Raw genomic sequence first — 21,353 nt, 5'->3', positions numbered from 1 at the left:
TTCATTATTAAATCTTTTCTTAAGAAAACCCCAATGTTTCTTAAAGAAGCACCAATGACACTGATTAACATCCATAAAAACCTCCTTGTTCTTAAGCATTTCAGGAATCATTTACATAGTAAAAAAAAAAGAATAATTTTATTCATGAAAGAGTTAAGGAAGACCTTCAGAACAAAGCTGTATTTGGTTGACCATATATCAAATTGTTAAACCAAAACAATAACAACATGGACAGAATAATTTACCTTTTCACCTTCTTCACCTTTACTACCCGTAAAGCCACGTTCACCCTGGAACACAAAGCAATAAAATAAATATCTCAAACAAACATTCCTCAAATAATTGCATTCTTTAAAATAGTTTTATTGCATTGACTTTTTATTATGGGATTAAAACAGAAGAAATCATTTGGATACTGATTGTCTCTCACTCAAAAAGGTGTGAAATGTCTATAAAAAATGGCATGTCTTTCCACAGTTTTGTCAATTAACAGTGGTCAATCATTCTTCCATTCAGCCTAAGGGATCTTCTTGCCTTTAAAAATTCTGAACTATTCACTGATGCTAAACCTGCTCATTATAGTTCTACTATTCTTCTGCAGAACCAGTTTTAATACATTTATTCCTATTAATACCTGAATTTTATTTTTTAAATATGACTAGTCAGCTGTGAAGGCCTCCAAAACCCAGAACAATTGAGAAAAATACACAGATACAATTTACTGAAAGAAAACTCATTCTTTTCACTTTGAAAATCACATCCAATTACCCAAGTATTAAAAAAACCAAAACCAACAAACAGAAGGGGCGAGTTTTGAAATATTAATTCAAGCTCAGCTTATTTCAGCATACTGAATTCTTTATTTGATGATCTTTCAATAGAAAGACCTGTTATAACGCCCTTCCGGTTCCAATTTGATAACTTTTATCTCAGAAAAAGATCTTAATGTACAACCTTACTTTGTTAATGTCTTTGTGAAATAGTCTGCAGTCTGTCTATATTATAAGACTAACACCTGCTTTAGATCTTTATTAATGTATACTTGTAGGTTTTGTGAGACATACAGCAGACATACAGCCAAAATTATATACTTGTAGCACAAAAACTACCTAATGAAAACCCCCAAACATTCTCTTTCTCCCTCAAATCATCTAGCAGGAGGTGGTTTGCACATCTTTGCCAATCTCTAGAATTCAGTCTCACCGCCTCAGTACAACGTGCATGATTTTTACAGGTCTGAAGATGAAAAGACTGGAAAATTTCCAAAGTAAAGCATATGGTGTTTTCTAAATTACTTTCAAAAAAATAGAATGAGCAATGTCTAAACATTCTTTCACCCTTCAGAGAGTGTCATTCCCTTATATAGAAGTCTAAGGTTTAAGTGAGGTTAACTAGAACAGCAGGCTACAACTTGCAAAATTCCTAGCAGCATTTTGTCAAATCTTTCAACTGATACAGCATCATGTACTACACATCTGGGAATTAAATTCAAAGCTGTGGAGATGTCCAGGTGTATAGATCATCAAATAGCTCTGGACTTTTCATCAACCACCTAGAGTGGCTGCTTTTTGTCTGTTTCCTTCAGCTGGGGTGGCTCATGCAATCAACAGCTTAGGGGTAAATTTCAGAAGCATGCCCAAGACCAAGCACAAAAAATGGTATCTAGTGAAATAACCTTCCACATGTCCTCACCTAAAAATGAGTGGTTAATTACTGAAATAATTTCTGAATGTATGCAACTTTGGTTCTGCTCATCTAGTTTCCCTTTCTCGTGAAACATTGGACCAGCTGATCTTTTGAGGGTCCCTTCCAACTTGGGTTGTTTTATGATTCTATAATTCCCATTCTTCTCCAAATAGTGGACATACAGCACAGCTAATGCTTATTCACTTTTGACAGATTCCTAGAAGTGTTTTCTTCATTTAGCTTTCCAATTTGAGACTGTATATCCTGTCTTTACTCAATTCCCAATTCACTATATAAAAATTACTCTTATAGTCAAAATTTCTCTGGTTGTAGCTTGTGCCCATTGCCTCTTGTCCTTTCACTGTACACCTCTGACAACAGTCTGGCTCTGACTTCTCTGCACCTTCCCAGTACTTACAGACAGCAATGAGTCTGCACACCACCCTCTACCTTCCCTCCTTCCAAATCATCTCATCTTAAGGCTGAACAAGCCCAGCTCCCTCAGCCTTCCCTCATACATTACGGCCTCCAAGCCCCTGGCCATCTTGGTGGGCCTCCACGGGGCTTGGCCCAATGAGCTGCTCTTTATCCTCCCCTGGGGAGCTCCAAACTAGACACAGAACCCAGATGCAGTCTCACAAGCGCCAATCACTCCTCCTGATCTGCTGGCCATGCTCTTGCTAATGTAGCCCAAGACGCAGCTGGCCTTCTCCACCACAAGGGCACCTAGCAGGACCCCCAACGCCTTTTCTGTAGAGCTGCTTTCTAGCAATTTGGCACCTAGCCTGTACTGTTGCATGAGGCTATTCCTTTTCAGAGGCAGAACGTCATGTTTGCCTTTGCTTAACTTAATGAGTTCTGCATTAGCTAATTTCTCCAGCATGTTGAGGTCCCACTGAATATCATTCTTGCCCGACGTTCCAGTGTGCTAACTACTTCCACACATTTGATAACATCCATGAACTTGCTGAGAATCCCATAATTCAGGTTATTAATAAAGACACTAAATAATACTGGCCCCAGTATCATCCCATGGGTGATGACACTAGTTACCAGGTAGCAGTTGAACTGCATAGCAGTTATTCCACCTTTGAACCCAACAATCCAAGCAATCTTCCACCCACCTTACTGTCCATTTATCCAGTCCATATCTCATGGATTTGGCTAAAACAATATGACTGGAGACTGTGCCAAAAGCTTGGCTGAAAATGAGGTATACAATATGCACTTGCAGCCCAGAAAGCCAACCATATCCTGGGCTGCATCAAAACCAGTGTGACCAGCTGGTCAAGAAAGGTGATTCTGTCCTTCTACTCCACTCTCATGAGACTTCAACCTGGAGTAATGCACCCAGCTCTGGGGTCCCCAGTACAAGAAAGACATTGAGCTGTTGGAGTGGCTCCAGAGGAGGGCCACGAAGATGATCAGAGGGCTGGAGCACCTCTCGTATGAGGACAGGCTGAGAGAGTTGGGATTGTTCAGCCTGGAGAAGAGAAGGCTCCGGGGAGACCTCATTGCAGCCTTCTAGTACCTGAAGGAGGCCTACAAGAAAGCTAGAGAGGGACTGTTTATATAAGGGCAAGTAGTGACAGGACAAGGGGTAATGGGTTTAATGAGGGTGGTGAGGCACTGGAACAGGTTGTCCAGAGAGGCTGTGGCTGCCCCATCCCTGGAAGTGTTCAAGGCCAGGTTGGATGGGGCTTTTGGCCACGTGGTCTAGTGGAAGGTGTCCCTGCCCATGGCAGGGGGGTTGGAACTAGATGATCTTTAAGGTCGCTTCCAACCCAAATCATTCTATGATTCTAACATCCACTGCTCTGCCCTAATCCACACAGACAGACATCTTATCAGAATAGGCGATCAGGTCCGTCAGGCATGATACGCCTCAGTACAAGAAGGACATTCAGCTGCTGGAGTGTGTCCAGAGAAGGGCAACAAGGCTGGTGAAGGGTTTAGAGAACAAGTCTTATGAGGAGCTGCTGACAGAACTAGAGTTTTTTAGTCTGGAGAAAAGGAGGCTGAGGGGAGACCTTATCACTCTCTACAACTACCTGAAAGTAGATTGTAGTGAGGTGGGTGTTGGTCTCTTCTCCCAAGCAACTAGTGAAAGGACAAGAGGAAACGGTCTCAAGTTGTGCCAGGGGAGGTTTAGATTGGGTACTAGGAGAAATTTCTTCACCAAAAGAGTGGTAAGGCATTGGAACAGGCTGCCCAGAGAGGTGGTGGAGTCACCACCCCGGAGGTGTTCAAAAAATGTGTAGACGTAGCACTTTGCAACATGATTTAGTAGGCATGGTGGTGCTGGGTTGACAGTTTGACTTGATGATCTTAGAGGTCTTTTCCAACCTTAATGATTCTATGATTTGTCCTTGGTGAATCCATACTGGCTGTTCCCAGTCTCCTAGCCCTTTGTACGTTTAGAAATACCTTCCAGGATTTGCTATATATTTTTTCCAGGGACAGAGGTGAGGTTGACTGGCCTGCAGTTCCCTGGATCATTCCTGAAGATGAATGTGATGTTTGCCTGGTTTCAGTCATCAGAGAACTTCCCTAGTTATCATGGTCTTTTGATAATGACAGAGGGCAGCCTTGCAGCAACATCAGCCAGCTTCCCCAGCACCCTTGGAAGCATACTGTTTGGTATCTTGCAAATGTCCAAGTAGCTTAAGTGCTCCTTAACACTCTCTTTACCTTCAGTGGGCAATGGTTTGTTCTCACACACTCTGCTAGGAGGCTTAAGTAACCTGGGAGGACTGAGGGCAAACTTTATTAGTGAAAACCAAGGCAAAAAAGGCATCGGGTACTCTCAGCCTTTTCCATGTCCCCCATCCCATTAAGCAGTGGGTCAACATTTTCTTCAGTCTTGTTTTTGTTATGGATGCATTTAACAGAAGCCCTTCATGCTGCCCTTCAAATCCCTCATTAGTTTCAATTCCAGATGAGTTTTTGGTTTCCTCACTCCATTGCTGCATGCTCTGGCAATGTTTCTATATTCCTACTGGGTAGCTCACCCCTGCTTCCACTACTTACTTTCTTTTTGTGTCTGAGCTCAGTTAGGAGCTCCTTGTTCATCCATGCTGGCCTGCTGCCACACTCGCTACGCTCCCTGCATATCAGCATGGACTGTTCCTGGGATTTTAGGAAACTGTCCTTGAACCAGGTGGACTCCTTAGGTCTGCAGGACAGTCTCGATTGCTCCTTGGCCTCCTCTCTGTCAGACTCAACAAACTTAGCTCCTTAAAACTCTCCTCAAAGGTTTTGTTTTCTAGGCCCCTGAACATGCACCAGCTCCCTGCTGGACCCTCTCTGGTTTCTCTACATCTCTTGAAGAAGTGAGGGTGGAAGACCCCCCCAAACATGACACAGCATACCAGATGCAGCACCGCCAAGCAAACGGAGGAAAATATCTTCCCCTGATCTGTCAGTTGCAGTTTTACTAACGTAGTCCAACATGTGGTTCATTTTATTTCCAACAGAAGAACACTGTTAGATCGTATTTCAGGCTCGTGTCTACCTCCAGGTCCTTTTCAGCAATGCTGCTGCTCAACCAGTCAGTTCTCTGCCTGTACCAATGTATAGAGTGATGAACTAATTCCTTCTTTTTCAGAAATACAGTCCAGATTTTTTGCACATATTTGAATTTAGAAAAATTATTTCCAATTAGAGAAAATAAGAAATACAGTCAACAGAATGTGTAGAGAAAGAAGTTTAGGTAATTTCCACTTGACAGCATTAAATATATAACAATATTAGCCACTGGTAAGTTACTTCAAAAAATTCAAATGTTGCAGAAATAAAAACATGAAAGTTGCAAAATAACACATTTATGACTGACTTAAAGTCTCCTTTCTGTGGCAGAATTGTCATACTAAGTTAGGCGAAACATTTCACACAAACTTTTTCATGGGCAATCACTGATTACTCATCTTGATATGCACTGCAGGATTGCTGATCTTCTTTTCAGTGTTTTAAATATGCCTGCAGTACAAGTCAACAAGATCCTGGCTTTCAACGTACAAATTGATAGATTGTGGGAAACGTGTTGCGGAATTCAATGCTGGCTACCTCAGCTGCAGAAAATAAGTTCCTTCCTTCCCTTCGTGCTATATTACAGGAAGCATTTGCCCTAAAGATACACAAATCAGCCCTTTGCACCAAGGTCATGCTACGGAACACTTTCTTGAAATTTTAATATGGACAAAATAATGGGTTTTTTTTATAGTCCCTTAATTTGTGGAAGCAGCAGAACTATTTCCCCTATAACTTTGTAAAAGGAATTAGCTGGACAGATGCATGTGACATTAAGATTTCATTCCAAATACTTATGGTTAAACACAGCTGCAATCAATAGAAAACAAAATCTGACCATGAACAGAGTCAGGCAACTTTAACAAATACTGCTAGCAAGGTCTATTACACAGATGTCTCTTTTTGCAAGTTCTGGCCTCCCTACAATATTTCACCTCAGGAGAGGAGCAAAAGATTAAAATGGAAGAGTGGAAGAAGCAGTGGCATTGTCCCTCATGTCATTTTGCTGAGATCATGAGACTCTCAAATTTTAAATTCTTGAATCTGCTAGCTTGTGGCTGGAAAGACCTGCACACTTCTGAGACTTAGGTGACTGCTCTCAATGCAGAAGAATACTGATAGGCAAGTTTGTGCCACCACACCACACCCCCTTTCTTTTTTGAAAGAGAAGCTGATAGCAAAGTTCCTCTGTCAAATTATACAACTCAGAAACTGGATATGTAATTCAAATACAGTTTATGTAGATACTAGACAGCTGGCAAAAAGGATGTTGAGAGTGAAAATGCATAAAATGAGACTGTGGGGTTTGGGGTGTTTTTTTTTGTTTGGTTTGATTGGATTTTTTTTTTTTTTTTACCTTGGAACCAGTAAGACCGGGTATGCCAGGAGCACCTACTAAGCCAGCTTCCCCCTGAAACAAAATGTACACAGCCATCACTTAACAGATCTATCTCATGACTGAGCTACTTTAAGAGAAAAAAGATATCTGGACATGTATTGCTTCTCATTGCTTTTCTACAGAACAGCTGAATTGATTTCTAGAGTTGTTTATGTCTGTTGACTTGTACTCGGTTAAAATACATTTCACTTTCAAAATATTAGGCAATTAACAATTACAGATTATCTAATTATGCAGAAGATAAAGCTGTAGAGTGCTTCAGACAACTGGACAACAAAAAAGATTAGAGAGTTGGGATCACATGAAAATCTTTCTTAAGTTTTATTTCAGGCCCTGATTCATTTGCGTACTACCCAAGCACCTAAAAACCCAACAGGGGTGCCAGAGCTTCCACTCTCTCCCTAATACCTATTTGGTGCTTGAGCCGAGAGGGACCTCCACTGAAACCATTAGGTCCCGCAGGGAGTTGGACACACGAAGCTGACTGCTGGTTCCGAGGCTCTGCTCAGGGGGAGTTTCAGATCTTCCCCCCATCTCTAGGGGAGTGCCCAACCTGCTCAGCAGGAGGAAATGCAAACTTCGATCCTGTGCAACTGGGCGGACAAAAATCTGTTTCTCATACAGAACATTCACTTAGGAAGTAGATGTTGTTAAATTACTGCCTCCTCTAGCCCATATTTTAAAAGAGCAAAATAAGTCAGCTGCACAGTTGACTGTGAGTCACCCCCTGCCCCCCAAATAGCCTTCTCCTGGCACTGTCCATGAAAATTAACAATCTGATTTATGTTTGTAAATTCCACTCAAGAAACTGGATGCTTAAAAGTTATGCTCAGCAACTGAGCATAAGTACAAAAAAGCACCTTGTTAATCAAAAACGTTAATAAAAAAGGTAACTATCCAAGCTGAGTAACATGGCAAACTTCAATATCTGAATAAGGACTAGTTGAGCTAAAGAAAAAAAAAAAAATAGCTCTGAGTTGAAAGCTACAGACAATTCAATTCTGCATTTAATGTAGGGCTTTCCAAGGAAAAGCTATAGTTAAAAATATTAATAATATCTCATTTAGAATTAAAATATAAAATATTGCAGTGGTTTCCTTTTCCATTCCTTCTTAGCAAAGCATGTTAAACAATTACAGACCTAATGAGAACCAGGCTCTGCCACTCAAAGCTAAGAACTACCCTCCATTTACAGATTCATGAAATATGCCACCATGAATACATTAATTTTGGTCTCAATAAATCTAAAGTTACCGAGCTAAGTTCTGTTAGAAGAATTCATCCATGCTCATATGACTTCAAGTGGGAGCTTAGAAGACTTATTAAGGAATCTAAAATCAAATGCCTTCTCCATTCCATTCATGGGTCTTAATTCCTTGACAGAAGTTTGCCCCAGTAACTCGCACACCATCCAATTCAGTTTTCTAGCCAAGCTAGAATTCAGCAACAAAATAAGTTTTGAAAGTTCACTTGTTTGATTCTAAGCCAAGCAGAAGACAAACGCCTCACACACATACACACACACACAAAGACAAAGGAAAAACTCCAATCTCTCTTAACAACAGAAAGAGCCAGTAAAAGAACAATTACTCATCAAAACGATACAAACTATTAAGCAAATAAATACAAAGTACTCATGATATACAATAATTAAAATACAGCTTAAAATAGCTTGTTAAAATGGCATTTTTCTAACTCTACTCATGGCACAGTTTCCAACATCTTCCTTCCAGCTCCCCTCTGTAAAAATAGATGCTAGCATGCTGGGGAAAAATTCTAATTAATCATGACAAGTAATCCTTAGCCTTTCATTTTCTCCAGATTTACAGTGCAAATTCAGAAAAATTCTTCAGAGTCTAACAGTTACCAGATAATATTTCATCTTCCCTGTTATATTGGATCACTGTAAACTAGGAAAAAACCACACATTCACTGTTTCTTTTTGTGGAGACAAGCCATAGATGTTTTGCCGTGCACTGTTTAATCAGTGTTCTACAAATGATTATCCCTTCAACACAACAATGCAAAAATAACCTCCTACATCAATGCTGATTCTTATTAAATCTAAAATGATTAATGTTGTGGTTGCTTTAACTATTTTGGAAACGTGTAGAGTATTTATAATCATGGGTCTTAATGTATTTATCATTTATTGATTTTGCAGTTTGTAATTGAACTGCAACACCCTATAAAATTAGAAACTCAGTTTATACCTAAAGGTTTTCAAGGCAGAGTAGGATGCTTTGTATCTGTGTACTTCACAACTTCCTTAGAATGCATTTCCATTAACTTTTACACCTTGACTTCCACATTTAGCTATTTTTCCCGCAAAATAAGAGACTTTAACATTAAAAAAGATTAAAAAAAAGGAGAGGCTATCTTAACGTACAAGTATGTGAACTTTACAAAGTGCATTGGTTACTTGTACTACCAAACAATATGGTGCCGAAAATGAATTAGGCATCATATTATCTAATAATTTAAAAAAAAAAAAAAGTTGAGAGAAACTTGTATCAATCACTTGGAATGCATTTTGCTATTTGGAACATTTTAGGCATTAACATGATTTATAATGGGAAACATGCTGGAACTTCGTGAGATTCTCTTCAAGGCTAGGAAAGAGAAACAATTACTGTAAAATACTTTAAGCTTTTTGCAGATATGATTCTGCAAAATTTAAAAAAACCCAAAAGCACCAAGAAGCAGCCAGATGCTTCTCCATCCTCAATATGAAAACCAAACATTTTTCCTTTTATTTTTAAATTTACTGGGGCACTTCCAGGAGCTTGATTTACAGAATAGGCTTGGTACTCCAGGGTTACTAGCAAGGAAACTCATCTTAAAGAAGTAAAATCAGCATGGTCAAACACTACTTACTGTTTTGATAATTTACGGATATGTGCCTTCCATTACCCTGAGTATGCCAGGCCCTTGGAATAATCTAATAGCCCGGTGTTTTAAAATGAGGACAACTATTTTTAGCATTGCAGAAATGGAGTGGAATGTTCAACAACGTACTGTCAGAGGGCTTGAGCAGCATCCTCCCCCGTGAAGCACGTACCGAGACAGTCCAGAGCCACCAGCGGGGGCAGAGCTTCATCTTTAACGAATAAAAATCCCACACCAATTATACTACACTATGTGACACCTTCCTTAGCCTACTGGAATATTTCCTTGTTTCTTTAAACAGGCTCATGTTAATGGTTAGGATCACCTGATAGAATATTAATTACATAAAAATATATTCAGTTGATATTTACCAAGACTTGCCCCATGAATCTCCTGGATTAGTCATGTCAGGAAGTTTCTGCTAAATATTATGACATTTTAGTTTCACCGCATCTACTGATCCTTTTGTTCCCACTTGGTTACTGCTGAACTACCAGTACTCAGCACTTGCTAAGTACTTGCTCAGTGCTATCCTTGATGCAAACTTGACCCATGTGAGCGAGCATATGATCCTCCCTTAAAATAACCTGATGAAGGAGTGCTTGTGACAGGTAAATAGTTTGTTTCCTTCACTCTTTCCTGCTTCCACAGCAGCCCCAGCAGAGCAGGTATGCCATGGTTTGGCCAAGGGGGTGAGGGCTGGTCAGAGGACTCTTGTGTCCTGGTGACCAGGGCTCCCGTGGCTTTTTTATGTAGTTGCTCAAGAAAAAGGCAAATGAGGATAGCCCTACTGTTCTCATTTGCACCTCATAACATGATCTGAGTTCAGGAGGCATCAATTTTTCCTCATTCCCAACCTTTCCTGATACCCATCTTTGGGACAGGTCTGACTTGCCTATCTGTTCAGGCAACTAGATGTTAATACACTCCAAATTAAATGACACTTGAAAATTTAGGTTTTGGTGCTTTGCACGCAAACTAATGAATCACCAGCTAGAGGCAGCTCAGAGCTTCAGAGAACATGGCCACAGGGCTGCTGACTCCAGACTGCACTCTCTTTAGTTGGCATTTCTGCTATTAGCGTGTCTTAAAAAGCACGCAACTCGTGCAATTTCTATATTCAAATACATAAAGCACACGTATTTCACAAATAAAGTACATAAGTCAAAAGTTTTTTTTCTATATTTTGCTCTGACAAGTTATTTCCTCATTACTCAACTCTGATTTCATTGGTAATAAATTAAATTAATTTTCCTGAGCTGAGTCTGTTTTGCCCATGACGGTAATTGGTGAATGATCTCTCCCTGTCCTTATCTCGACCCACGAGCCTTTCGTTATATTTTCTCTCCCCTGTCCAGCTGAGGAGGGGAGTGATAGAGCAACTTTGGTGGGCACCTGGCCTCCAGCCAGGGTCAACCCACCACAGATAGATAGATGTCAAGGAGCGGTTTTTATACCATCCAAAAACGTATCAGCAGAAGCGGAGCCTCTGCTGTCATTCTTTCTGCATTTGGAGAATACAAGTGGTATTCACTGCTATCACACGTCCTTGAAGAAGTGACAACTGCCTTCTCGACCTTCTTCATCAAGAAGTGATGACTCAGTCCAGAAGGCACATTTCCAGTCACCACTCTTAAATGCCACTGATTTCAAACAGAACTGGACTGCAAGGAACTAAACAGCAAATAGAGGAGAAAAACAAAGGCAGAATCTATTTATCGGCATGTAACCAGGACCTTGGGTAGTTTGAGTTTAGTTCCTCAGTTGAGAGAGGAAACTCATTAGCCTCTTGTGGAGCCCTCAGGGGCTGTAATGATGGAGCCTTACAAACCAGGGGAAAGTTCTAGGCAATGCAGAAGAGCAGTGGAACGGAACAGCTTGTCCTCATTTTGTCTCACTGTGTCCTAGAGCAGAAGGGTCTTTACAAGTTTTTCCTCTACTTTTCAGACTGAGTCAAATGACTCATCTAAGACCTTTTTTAATAACCCACCACCCCGTTACATTCCTTAGGTAAGAAAGGCAAGAAACACACTATACTTTACTACACAGAAGTGGAAGATGTTTGGGTTTTTTAGGTTGCTATTTAAAAATGCAGTGCAAACACGAATTGAACATGGACTTGAAAACAATCTGGTTCAGTTGACCTACAACATCACACACAGAGCATAAAGAAAACGCAAATGAAAACCATGAGAACGCTTCCTGTAGAGTACTGAGAACAGGCAAATAGGCTTCTGGCTGCAAAAGGTTCTCAAAGATTCATAATGTCTTATGGATGAGCAGTTTAGAAAATTAAGTCTAGACAGATATTTCTATTATCTGAAGCAACACAGTAGAAAATTTTTTGAAGTGATCTTATACTCATGGACAACTGATAGACTTTTGTAACTATGTTTTTTCCCTTACAGTAGATCTGTCAAAAGAAAAATTGCCTGACTTACACACCATCTACTGATTTATTGTTAACCCAGCCATAACATGGCATTAAAACAAATCTAAATCCTATTAAAGTTTCAACAGAACTGGAAATTCATCTAATTGCCCTTGCTAAAATAATATTTGAAATGCAATAATGTTAAACATAAGTTAAAAAGCATTACCCAATATTAATGAATTGCTGAAGTAATTTCAAAATAATAAAGTATATTATGACTATTATATTCAACATAATAATTGGAGACTCCAGTTTATATTAGGAAGGTAAACAGCACTGGTCAACCTCTTAGATGTCAGAGGCTACTCTTTACTGCAGGAATTATCATCATCAGCAGCATCATCCATTTCCATAACCTGAAGATTCAGGAGGCAGATTCTCAGCTGGTACAAATGTCAGTTTACACTAACAAAGATCTGTTTCACAGACCATTAAACACTATTAAATCTAATGTCTAATCAGAGAGACATGAAATACAAAAAAAGTAGTAGCAAAACTAAGGATTTAAGGTTAATAAAAGTAACCAGATCACATATAGACTGGAATCTGTAATCTAGGAGCCAACTCAGATGACCACTTTTTCTGAAATAGCATACTGTTGGTGTGCTTGTGTAGCTGCAAACCTCCAATCCACTATTGATAAATAAAACAGTTCAAGATAAGTTTCTGATACAGTTTCCATGTCTCCATTTACACTCAGAAGTTTAAGACTTTCCCAAGAAATATATCTCTTCACTTCAAAACCAGTGCCTTTTGACATTTGATGTATTTTGGAGGTGGGTTAGTATTTGGACGAAGAGGATATACCGACCAAGTATTTTGGAGTCCAACAGACAGTTCCCCACCTGTGAATCTGGGATCGGCAGACCTACTGTTGGCACAGGAGCCCTAGGAACTGCTCCCTAAAGGTAAATCTCCAGGCATACCCCATTACTATCAATGCTGAGCAGCTTTGTGGGGAACAGCCACATCTCAGCCTAGGAGGGTTGTAACTTTTCCTTTCCTGCCCTTTTCTTAACCTCTTTGAGGCTTATTAGCCTGCTCCACATCCCACATCTGGGATGCCTGAGAGAAAGAAGCTAGTCCACTGTCCGAGGGACACAGGCGCCCTGCGTGAGTTTTTAATCATCCTCTCACTAAACCCCAATGTTTATTTAGAGAATCAACACTACTCTGACAGCCATATCTCCGGCTGCATTCCTTTCTCATTCTTCCGAGGTTCAGCAAGAAGTACTGCCAGTCCACTATATTCTACAGGGTGGTATTTCTTCTGACTATTTCACAACACTGGCATTATAACCCTGCTGCTGCGAAGAGCCACACAATTTTGTTAACAGTTCCTGAAGTCTCACCTTCTTCAATTTCATGGATTTGATACCAGAAAAGAAAAATGCTCAGACTAAAGTATGAAGAAATGGGGAAGGGTGGGAGACAAACTGGCCGTAGTCACTGTTACATTACACATCCTACTGGCTGAGGTTCTGAGAGTTCACATTAATCAAAGATGATTTGTAAGAGCATCCTGATACTCTATTTCCACTGCTGGCTTTGTCAGCAGAGCTGCTATCACAGAACTGATTAACAAATGCCACAAAGATCATAATTCCTGCCACTCACAGTTATTAAAACAAAAGACAAAACCCAAATTATAATTAAATAAACAGGCCATCACTGAGACAATCTCTCTCCAATTATGCAGCGTGCTGTTACGTAGCTTACAACAAAATCAATAAGGAATAGCACTGTACACTGTTCTCATCTGTTAAGTAGTTTCCCATCTTTGCTCTTCCCTTGCAGCCTTGGGCACATCTCTATCAATACTGTGTGCTCCTCTGGGCAGGGAATTTCTTTTACTCCAGGCTTGTGCTACCCTGTACAAGAAAGTCCCGAGACCTTCTCACGTTATGGGAGGACACACGAACACAGAGTGTAACAGCTATACCCCAGAAGTCTGGCATTCTCCTTCCATGCCTACTCTTTAATGGAATTTTCATTCTAAGTAGTGGACAGTTAAATAACCATTTCTTGAGATCTTACTGTCAATAGCTATAAAATTTTCCACATGTAAAGGTAACAGGTTATAACTATTAAATAAAGTTAACTATGGATTAATTTCCCCTATTTAGTGTCTTTCTTATTACAAACTAAACCAATGTTATCTTAATTTTTAAGAAAAAATCAGAAGAACTGCCACTCACAACAAAAAGGGAGCATAGTGAAAGGGGTGTTAATTCTGAAGAAAAAGCATCAGCTGACTAGCTTCTCAGTATCTGAACCCCCCCTCCCCCCAAAAAAAAATCTGGCTTGTGTGAGGTACTTGGTTAAATACAAATCAAACACCTGTCAACCAGCTGGGCCGCGTGTGTCACTGCTGAGCCATCTGCAGAAACACACCCTGTGCCAGTTGCTTTACTTAGCGTGGCCTGGGAACAAGAATCCATTAGACAGAAAGTCAACAGTGGAATTAGCAGCACTTTTTCTTTTAGTGCCCTTCCACTTACTTGTTTGACTTCTTGCGTTTCTATTTTTGGGAGCCTCATGCCAGAGCAACAGTGCTGACTGCTGATTAGACAAGACTTGGCCCAGCCTCAGCGTGTCACATTGATTTAATCGATTCAGACTTGAAACATGCAGTATGAATCTTAGGTGTTGATAAATACTGGCTAGCAGTGGGAATAAAAAAAAAAAATACATTCCATTTTGCAATACCTATGAATGATTTTACTATAGGAATAAAAAGCAGTTTTTATGTCTAACAACTTGGTATCTATGAATTAAAAAAAGTTTACATGGAATTTGGAATATAAATCCTACATTATAATTTTTAAGGGTTTTTTGGGGAAGGAGTATATCCATTGACATTAAAAATGCACATCTGAGCTGGATTTCTTTAAATAATTATGCGACTAATACAACTCACCCACCAGAAAAAGGGAAAAGGAGAGTTGATAGTTAAAAGGTCACAAGTCACAGCAGCCAACAGTATTATCTATAACCTCTGTACGATGTGTACTACATATAAATTTTCTGCTGCATGAAGCTAACAATTTTTTTTTTTTTAAAGTCTCATGCACTACTTGTAATAGAATTTGTAAGCCAGGGAGAAAATCCTGTTATATATAAATTAAATGAAGCACAGTAACCTAAGTTATCCATAATTATCCTAATATAGATCAATGATTCATCAGATCCAAAATCTAGTATTTGGTGAAGTCCAATACCTAATTCCTCAAAAGAAGACAAAACTAAGCGAAATGTGTCAGACAAGCTGTACAATGCTGCAGCACAGTGAGAAAGTTCCTTCCTCCCCAATTAGTCCATCTCCTGCAACACACTGCTGCCAACTTTTACAGTGCTAAGTCTTGCAATAAGCAATGGGTATTTTTCGTAAAGCCCTGCTTTCTGATGAGATATGCAAAGCTCAGAATATTAGTTTCAAAACCTACAGTCTCTAGCCCTCAGAACTGAAGGAGAAAAAAAAATAAAAAAAAAATCTATGTGCCACAGAAACCTCACAGAAGAGCCCAATAAATACAATTTACGAACAATTGAAGAAGAATCCTCAAGCCTCCCCCTGCCCTTTCGAAGTCTCTAAAGTCCTGACTGAGGCTTTTCAAACATAGTTAAGAATCCCAGAGCCAGGCAGGCTCACAGCTAGAGTATTCATGACTCTCCGATTAAGGAACAAAGAGCTGCATTTAATGACTGCATTATTTAACAAGCGCATTATTTTTTACTTCCACGTTACATAACATGCTAACAAAAGCCCGTCCTGCATGGCAGTGTGCCACCCTCCGTTTTGCTCCCAGCAGCCCAGACCCCGACAAAATGGACCGTGACCTCTGGTTTCTTTGGCCGCACCTCGCACGACAATAGCGGCCGCTGCACGCCGGGCCCCCGTGACCGGCCACGTTCTGCTGGTTATTACAGTTTCCTTGCAAATTCCAGAGGGTACACCCTCCCAGCCCCACTCTTATCTCACCAGCGTCACTCGCCTGAAGGAGCCCAGGGCTTTGATGGCCAAGCAACACAAGCATTAGCGTCTGGCTCCCAAAACACACTTGCACTTTTGTTCTACGGAGACATACTAATCTGATTTTGAGGGAAACCACAAGAGGACAGAAGACAATGCCGCAACTTTCCTCAAATGGGTTAGCTGACAGATTGATGCATAATTTTTTTTCCCCCCTTCTTTAATTAAAAATGAAGTCTCTGCTCACCAACAGTATACAACGTACAGCAATCACTAGCACCATTCCCTCCAGAATGGAAATAACACCCAAGCAGTGCCACTGCACGCAAGGTAATTCGATTCCGTGGAGCTTTCTATTGAGAAATGAACTGAACTGCTGTCGTTTAGCTTTAGGAATTGAAAAACCAGGGAGCTCAACAGTTCCTGGAGTTGTGAACTGCAAAAATCACCTAATAAGGCAAAAATAAGTCAGCACAGCAGACAGCTCTCTGGAATCAAATTTATGATCAAAGGCTATTCAAAACACTTCCTTGTAACGCTAAGGAGAGAGCGAGAGCAAGTGAGCAAGAGCTATACATGCTGAAGCAATGAAAAAAGTTTTGGAAAACATAATGGTCTAAAGTGTATTTGCCCAGTAAGATTTTCAGAAAGCATATTTATGCATCAGAAAGCTATTGAGAGCTACTGTTTTCATATTCACCCATCTCTTAAAATCAGATGTGTGTTAATTATACACAAAGATATGATTGAAAACACAAAAAGAATACAAAACTCATACCAAATTTCTTGCTGTAACAGATGGTGTCCAACCGCTTGATTTCCAATGGCCAGCAATTCTCAAACTCAAGGCTTTAAACTTAGTGGTAATAAAGCTTCCAATTGGAAAGCCACTGTCTTTTTTGGGGGGGCTAAACTATTTACTTATTTACCCATAAAAACACAGTTTTAAAAAATTTGTGCCTTATTTCTTACTAAAATGTTGTTTCAGCTTTACGTTCTTACAGCTCCCATTTCTCCTTTGAAAAGCTTTCTCATGTCAAACACTTTTTCCTGTATTAGCGACTATACTCTTTATCTTTGATGTAGACTCTAGAGTAAAGCAGTACAAGAATTTTAAAAAGCTGCATAACTTGCACAATTTATGTCCACACTTGATCTAAAAATACTGAAATGTAACTGATTAGCAATGACAGGAGCTCAGAAATTGGATGGCACTGAACGCAAGACAGACACACTGAGTAAGATGACTTTAAGCAGTACCTATCCAGTGCTCCACATGCATTTTTGGAAGCTTTCTCAGAGATGCTGATGAGCTACTTCGGAAATATCCTGACCCCTGTCAAGGATCTGTACAGCACATGAAATGTGGAAGGCACTGTGTCCAGAGATCTTTCGAGACAGCTGCAAGGAAAAGACTGCATTACTGTAAGCTCAACACCAATGTCTCCTCAGATTTGTATATTTGCATGAGTGATTGATTCTCCAGGAGCATATGCCGAACTAGCATAACAGGCCACATACCCATGGCTCTTCTGCAAAAGTCAAATATGCCTTGGAAAAATCTAGACAAGGTTTCCATGGTGTAGCTGGAGCAATGGGGAAAGCAGATCAATGGTCACAAGGATCTTCATGATGATACGATTTGATTTGGATGGACACTTAACAAGTTTCCGGTTGTGGATTTTATGACATAGCTGGCCCTGAAGACCTGATCCTGGAGTAACTCAGTATGGAGATGGGTATTAAAAGCTTCTCTGAAAGTAATTTGAAGTCCATGCTATACTAGCATGTCATTTATATTTTTTTCCCAAAATTTGAAATTAACATATATATAATTTAAATTGTGTCAGAAAATAAAGCACTGGGCATTTCTAAGCCATGTTTTATATTGAGCTTCTGAATTCAATATCTTCTTAAAAAAATAATCTTAGAATGCAGTAGTTTTCAAATTCATTTTCTCAGGTACCACTAAGGGAAAGGGGAGCTCTTCTCACCAGGCAATGCAAAGTAGGCTGTTCCGGAAGCATTAACATGCTGTTTGATGCAGCACGCATACCACAAATGGTATCTATATCACATTTTGGGAACCCTTTTACTAACCATTTCCTTACCTGTACCAAATATAAGAACAACCCTATTACAACAGGACAATCAAATCTAACAAGAATAAAATCATCAGTGGTGGGTTTCAGAGTCAGTTAAAACTGAAGACAGCACACTGCTAACAGACTTGAGAAAACTGAAATTACAGACAACCATCTCGTACAGTTGAATGACAAAAGCACCTCCGCAAACAGCATTAGATATTCCAGTTCTGTTATCTTGTAGCTCACAAAATATGTGAGTTTATGCACACTTTGTTGGGCCATCATCACAAATACATGCAAGTAAACAAAAGAAGGAACAATCTATTTACAGATACCTACTGCACTGTTTCATGTAAACCCAATCTCATTTTCATGACTCGAAGTACAAATAGCACTCGTACAGTTGGTAGAGCTCTTGAAAAGTACACTCAGTTTTTTTCTCTAGTCTGACTTAGAATATAAATCTAAGTTGTGTTGTGATAAACATTGTTTTTATTCACATAAGCATTTATTTCTCCTTTCAGTCTGTCTAAACTGTTTATTTTATTAATACACTGTGGGAGCACACATACAGTGCAGTAGCAAATGCACAGCATATTGAATATTTCACTGCTTCTTCAGACTTACTGTGCAAACCTAGTGATCTTAAAAAGCTTACTCAATATATTTAATATTTTAGGATGTCTGTTTATAATCTAGATTGCAAAAAAATTACTGCAAAAACTACAACAATAAAGCTAAGCCATTTAAAAGTCAAGTATTAAAAGGCAATGGTGTCACAAGTATTTCACAAAATGTAATTTAAGAAACATAGATGCATCATCTCCATCATTATGAATTGTATACCATGAACCATAAGAAAGCAATTACTATGGAGGTTTGGACAAAGGGAAACAGACAAAAAGAATTTAGTTTGGTAAGTCTTCTGAATTTTCTGAATTACATTTCTGGCTACATCAATTTTATTTTTCAGAATGTAGTGACGGAGAAAGAAGAAAAAGTATTTTCGTAATAGGAAAAAAAAAGACAAATATGGAATGGCCAAGAACAGCGCCAATTACTCACCTTCAGCAGCTTGAGTCCTTTGAACCTTGCTGCCACCAGCACCTTCTCAGAAGCTTAAGAGCTTTTTGGCTAGCAGGACCCATAACACACATAAGCTGTAAGTCGCTAAGAGGCTTAGTACTTTGTATTCAAGTATGTGCCATGGTGGCAACCTATCAGAACCAGAAACTCTCCCACTTAACTTTACAAGTACACAGAGATCATCTACCCCCTAAAATGTGATATGCCAAAACAGCTGAGTTCATCTTGACTGCAAAGGCATTGCAGACCAGCCAAAAAACCCCCAAACAGTACTACATCACCTAGCATCCAGGACATAAATCAACTTTTAATTCGGAGCTTCACTGTCATGGCATTATAGACTCAGAAACAGAGAGAAGTAAGGGACTTGAGTTATTCGGCTGAGTGACACAAGAAGTGCAGGAAATAGAAAAATCTCAGCTATAGAGGCAAATCAAACCCAGCTTGTTCGAGTTTAGAAAAAGCTCAGGAAAGGAAAGGGATGGAATGAACTCCCTGTAAATGAGAATAAAAAGTATGGTAGCTTCCCCCCCCCCGCCTTTTTTTCAGAAAAGGTCTAAGAACACATTTTTAAGGCTGGAATACTTGATCTTCTAGTCATGGTTCAAAGTGTACACCTCCCTAGGTTGTCAGACTATTTGGAAGGCCTAGAAATATACTACAAAAGGAGGATCCAACACACAATATGTTTCATGCAAAGTCTAATTGTTTCCTGGGCTGGAAGAGCAGAGACTAACCCTGTTCTCTCCCGATACAAGATAGATAGCAGTGAAGTTGACCATCCTTATCTGTATCAATCTCTCAGTGGATGCTATGGAAAGGACCTGTACGTTTGCAACCTGTATGGAAGAAGTAAAACACTGACTTCAGTAAAGGAGAAACATGTGGGTCTCACCAACAGGAGAGTCCTCTCACCACTTCCATATGACAGGAACACTAGGAAAACAATCAAACTTTTTAATAGGAATACTTTCCAGCAGTGTATTAACCTTGCTCAGATTACACCAGTGGCGTAACCCTGCACACAGCAATGGTGCGTGAAGACCATTCTTAATGGCAGAGTTCTTGTTGTCATAATGAGGTTAGTCTAACTGCTAGATCAGGGTTGCTTAACTTGTGGGGCCTGATTTGCAGCAGATAGGCGACTGTCATCCTGCACTTTAGAGCACTCCAGTCACCTCAAACCTCTGCTTCAGAGACAGATTTAATTTCTCAGGCCATACAGCCAGCACTCTGGCTGCAATCCAATTATACTAAATTACTTCAAAACTGCATCCAGAGACAATTTCACTTGCTAATCGCCAAAAAGTAGGCTAACACAGTGCTTTCCTTGACATGTGCTTCTTCTGTCCTCACAGACTTTGCCAAACACCTCCAGAAGGCCAAGGCATAAGGTCTTACACACACAGTGATTCCGATTTACCACAACATTCCAGTTCTTCTTGTATCATGATTTGACAGATACCTTAAAGAAGTGTCCCCAGAAGGCTGAGCTACAAATCAGTCCTGATTGCAGGAAGGGGATCATGGCAATGTATTCATTATCTTCTGGTAGTCTACAAATGAAGTGAGTTTCCTTCCAAGGGAGGACTACTACCCTCTTATTTTATAGAACTATAAACTAACACCACAAAACTCTCTCTCATACTCTCAAGAATTTCAGTTGTTGCCTTAAGTAGGATCTTCTATTTAAAAAATCTCTCTTAAGATAGTTCCCTGGAACAGGATAGAGATGAAGGAACTAGGTAGTTAGACATCAAATAGAGAGTCATATATGTGATGGTGTCCATGATTTGCTGTATTGTGACTTTGGGGGCCCGAGGTAGGGCTCCACAGGGACTGCATTTGATTCTTGACTCTCTAGATTGGTCATCAGCACTGTCATACTGACTGCTTTTGCCCTGAAGGCAGATGAGACAAGCACGTTGTCGTGTGTTGCCACAATGTTTTTTAGTTTGGCAGCTTACAAGAACTACAGTAGAAAAATCAGCAAAACTGCAGAACTACGGCCTGAACATTCATCTGTTTTCTTTTGGGTGTTAAGGCTATTCTTATATCACCCTGGAGTCACCAAGACTTAAACTCTGTTCTCCGTATTAGCCTACAGCAGATCCAACCTCTCAAATGTCAAGAATCTCCTACAAGTCTACACCACTTAGGTCTGCACCTATTAGCCAGCACAACTGTTGCAAAACCACGGCAGACTTCAGTGAGCGGGAAATTAGGTTGTCAGCTAGAATATGCCTTACAAATGACAAAAGGCCAACCATC

At 39.9% G+C, this 21,353-nt stretch overlaps 1 protein-coding gene across 5 annotated transcripts in view; it reads right to left on the bottom strand.

The window, feature by feature from the left end:
* COL19A1 (collagen type XIX alpha 1 chain) overlaps nucleotides 1-21,353 on the bottom strand; it is a 223,059-nt gene that overhangs the window by 138,135 nt on the left and 63,571 nt on the right. For all 5 annotated transcript variants that reach the window (XM_054821680.1, XM_054821681.1, XM_054821682.1 and 2 more), the window contains 2 exons: nucleotides 6,572-6,625; nucleotides 246-290 (listed from right to left, as the gene is read on the bottom strand). In XM_054821680.1, coding sequence (XP_054677655.1) covers nucleotides 246-290; nucleotides 6,572-6,625 — 99 coding nt within the window. The remainder of the gene's footprint in view (nucleotides 1-245; nucleotides 291-6,571; nucleotides 6,626-21,353) is intronic.

The sequence above is a fragment of the Grus americana genome, chromosome 3 (genome assembly GCF_028858705.1).
Source record: "Grus americana isolate bGruAme1 chromosome 3, bGruAme1.mat, whole genome shotgun sequence".
NCBI lineage: Eukaryota > Metazoa > Chordata > Aves > Gruiformes > Gruidae > Grus > Grus americana.
Note: the sequence above shows the minus strand (reverse complement) of the source record. Positions and strands in the feature narration are given on the sequence as shown.